The sequence below is a fragment of the Sinocyclocheilus grahami genome, unplaced genomic scaffold (assembly GCF_001515645.1).
Source record: "Sinocyclocheilus grahami isolate Dianchi unplaced genomic scaffold, SAMN03320097.WGS_v1.1 scaffold404.1, whole genome shotgun sequence".
Lineage (NCBI taxonomy): Eukaryota > Metazoa > Chordata > Actinopteri > Cypriniformes > Cyprinidae > Sinocyclocheilus > Sinocyclocheilus grahami.
In genome coordinates, this window is record NW_015505583.1 from 923,620 (window position 1) to 927,261 (window position 3,642).

General features: G+C 40.8%; 1 protein-coding gene across 1 annotated transcript; it reads left to right on the forward strand.

Moving 5' to 3' along the window:
* Positions 1–2,064: 2,064 nt before the first annotated feature.
* Positions 2,065–3,345, forward strand: LOC107550644 (delta-type opioid receptor-like). The gene is made up of 2 exons (XM_016231978.1): positions 2,065–2,461; positions 2,603–3,345. The coding sequence occupies exons 1-2, from the start codon at positions 2,065–2,067 to the stop codon at positions 3,130–3,132; spliced, it is 927 nt and encodes a 308-aa protein (XP_016087464.1). The 3' UTR covers positions 3,133–3,345.
* The last annotated feature ends 297 nt before the right edge of the window (positions 3,346–3,642 follow it).

The window sequence follows — 3,642 nt, forward strand, 5'->3', positions numbered from 1 at the left end:
CAAGCACATGATGCAAGCAAGATGACAGCAAACTGGTTGATAATGAAGAGATAGGGGAGGGAAGGGGAGGAGAAGGGAAGGGGAAGGGGGCTGGGGTGTCTTAGTATGTCTCCATAACCATGTTTGAATGATTGTTAATAAAATACATTTTTGGACACATTTACATAAATTTGCCCTTTTAGCAGATCCTTTTACTTATTTAAAATGAATGTTAAGATTGGAGGAATACAAAATAATAATAATAATAATAATAAAATCACCACAAGGTGATGTGCTTTGAAGTTCTTTGATGGATGAGTGGATAGAAAATGTTCAATAGACACTATGCAATACAATAAACTGCACAATACACTGTTCACACATATGTGCTACATGAGCAGGAGTGCAATTACATAAATGTGTGTTTGATACTGTTTTTATACAACTGTATGATGGAACAAGAACGTACAAGTAAATAAATAAGGAAAACCCAAAGAGAGTCTTAAAAAACTCTTGTGTGTGAAACCACCTTTTTTCATCACAGATTCCAAAAAAAACATTGATACTTAAACAGGTGCAAGTCTCTGTTACTAATTCTAAAATGCCACTTTATAATTACCAATGATGGCTTGGGCTGCGCTACAGTATTTACAGTTATAGGGTATTATGTAAAATAGAGAGTGGGAAAGCTCCACTGAGCATGCGTGTTCTGAGCATGGGTCTGATAGAGCTTTCATTCTTTGCTGTGTTCACCGAGGAAAGCAATATCTTTGTCATAGTATCCTTTCAATGACTAAGGTGATTTCGAATGATTGACATCAGCACTGGCCAGTGCACAAATATTATATTTTTCATCCTTGTTCTCAATGTAGTGAAGCAACAGTTGGCTCCTGATGTTTCATTACTGAATGAATCTGTGTTATTGAGTGAATTTGTTGAATAGTCTGCTGACTGCTGATCCAATGCTGTTCACTCGATGACTCGAGACTTGACTAGACTTACATGAACTCGACAATAAAGTCCTCTGCATTTAACCCATCAAAGTGCACACACAGCATTGAGTAGAGAACACTCACTGCAGCTGGCAACCATTTTTGATACAATGCCTAGGGAGCAATTGGGGGTTAGATGCCTCAGTTGTGGTTAACAATTTCATAATGTACAAGTTGAGAACAATTGGACCAAAGTCCATAAGGGTTCTCGGACACTTTCAGGCCACACAGAATATCCCAGTTTTTTCCAACCCTGTTCTTGAAGACACACCAACAGTACACTTTTTGAACTCTTCCTAATCAAAAAGACCAGATTGAACTCTTTAGTTTGTTAGTAGAGACTCTAAGACATGCAACATGTGTACTATGTGTACTTGCCTAGTTGATGTTTCCAGGGATCGAGTCACAAGAATTAAAATAGGTAGTAAAGAAAGAAAACTGATCAAATGCCAGCTCAAAAATCAGCTGAAAAAATATTCAGCTCACTAACCTTTGGTTCCTGCCAGATGTGAATGGCATTAGTGTTCTGAATTATTCTGCCCAGTGAGTTTCTGAATAGTGAGAACAGAAAGAGCCATGCACTGATCCTTGAGGTACCCCATGGTTAGCTGATGTGATCTCCTTTTCTCTAAAATAAGTTGGACCTAACCTAAAACCTACCTAAAAGTGTGGTTCCAGTTATGTCGAGTTTATAGACCATGTACAGAAGGGTCTGGTGTTTCAAAGGCAGCAGGTCTTGCAAAATAAGAATGAATTGGAGACATTGAATTTACCCAACTACTAAACAAACTTTCGAAGACTAACTGTTTTTGAGGTGAAAATTAGTACTACCACGTTTAGCTGCTATCTATTCTCTGCAGGCCTATCAGCCTATCCTCACAGACAGGGTTTGTGAGGGAAACCAGAGCACCTGGTGATTTGAGACAGATTTTCATGTTCTCCTCACAGACAAAGGGAGAACATACAACCTAGCTCAGCTGGTACCCGAAACAAGGACTTTCTTGCTGTGAGTCGACAGTTCTACCCACTTAGCCACTGTGCCATGCCAATTTTATAAACTGCAAAGTATAAGACCACGTTAGCCAACCTATACATGTGTCCTAACAAACTGCTCTGTTGTTTCTGTGTCTGCAGATACACAAAGCTGAAAACTGCCACCAATATCTACATCTTCAATTTGGCACTGGCAGATGCTCTGGCCACTAGTACACTTCCATTCCAGAGCGCCAAGTATCTTATGAACACCTGGCCTTTTGGTGAGCTTCTATGTAAAATCATCATAGCTATTGACTACTATAACATGTTTACCAGTATCTTCACCCTCACTATGATGAGTGTGGACCGTTACATTGCCGTGTGCCACCCTGTGAGAGCGCTGGAGTTTCGTACCCCCATCAACGCTAAAATCATCAATGTGTGCATCTGGATTCTTTCCTCTGCTGTTGGAGTGCCAATCATGATAATGGCAGTTACCAGAGTGACAAACCAAGGTGGGTATGTATTTGAAAGCAAGTTGTATTTGTTGGAAGATGTGTCTTGATAAAACCAAGCACTGAAAAGTTAACCTTCTTTAAAATCTAATTATAATTCTGATTCTGATTCTAGAACTGTTTAAATGTATTCCATAACAGGTGCAACTGTCTGCATGCTGAAGTTCCCTGATCCAGACTGGTACTGGGACACAGTGACAAAGATTTGTGTATTTATCTTTGCATTTGTGGTACCAGTGCTAGTCATCACGATCTGCTATGGTCTGATGATCCTACGTTTGAGAAGTGTCCGTCTTCTCTCAGGCTCTAAGGAGAAGGACAGAAGCATGCGTAGAATCACTCGAATGGTCTTGGTAGTGGTGGCTGCCTTCATTATCTGCTGGACACCTATCCACATCTTCATCATTGTCAAAACACTTGTAGACGTCAACCAGAAGAGCCCCTTTGTGATTGCCAGTTGGCACCTGTGTATCGCACTCGGCTATACCAACAGCAGCCTCAATCCTGTCCTCTACGCTTTCCTGGATGAGAATTTCAAGAGATGCTTCCGAGATTTCTGCCCACCCTTCCGAACCAGAGCTGACCAGAATAGCCTTAACCGAGTGAGGAATGCCACAAGGGAGCCAGTGTCAGTTTGTGCACCTTCGGAGACAGGAAAGAAGCCAGTATGACTAGGCCTGGAGAGGATCCCACGGGGGTCCCAATCCAGAAGAGTTCAGCAGGACCTGCAATCTGAGGTCACTCAAATCTCCACTACTGAATTCTAGTAAAAGAATGGAAGAGCCACTTCTTATATTTTGCAAAGCATTCAGCTCCACCGTACTCAATACTGTCTCAAGTTTTGCATATTCAGAAGATAACCAGAGAAACTGAGTTTTCAGCTCCTCTCCTGCACCATTTTTATTTTTTTTTTACTTTGTATTGTGGATTGGCCACAGTATTTCTTTCGGAAGAAATGCTAACACAGTGATGAGCCTCTTCTGAGCCCAATGTCCAAAACAGGGTAACTTATCAGACTTTCATGTGCAGGTGGATTTTCAGGGTCTGAAATCTTACTGGTTTTGAGGACATAACCCAAAAATCTGAATGAAGGACCATTCACAGAAAGTCTGCAAACAATGAATGATTAAATTCCCTGTGAGTGAAAATAGCTGCTGTTACAATCAAAAATGAAATCCGAG

Coding starts and splice junctions, on each gene's coding strand:
- LOC107550644 (XM_016231978.1), top strand. CDS start 2,065: ATGTGTCCTAACAAACTGCTCTGTTGTTTCTGTGTCTGCAGATACACA. Junction 2,462..2,602: donor TACCAGAGTGACAAACCAAG/GTGGGTATGTAT, acceptor ATTCCATAACAG/GTGCAACTGTCTGCATGCTG.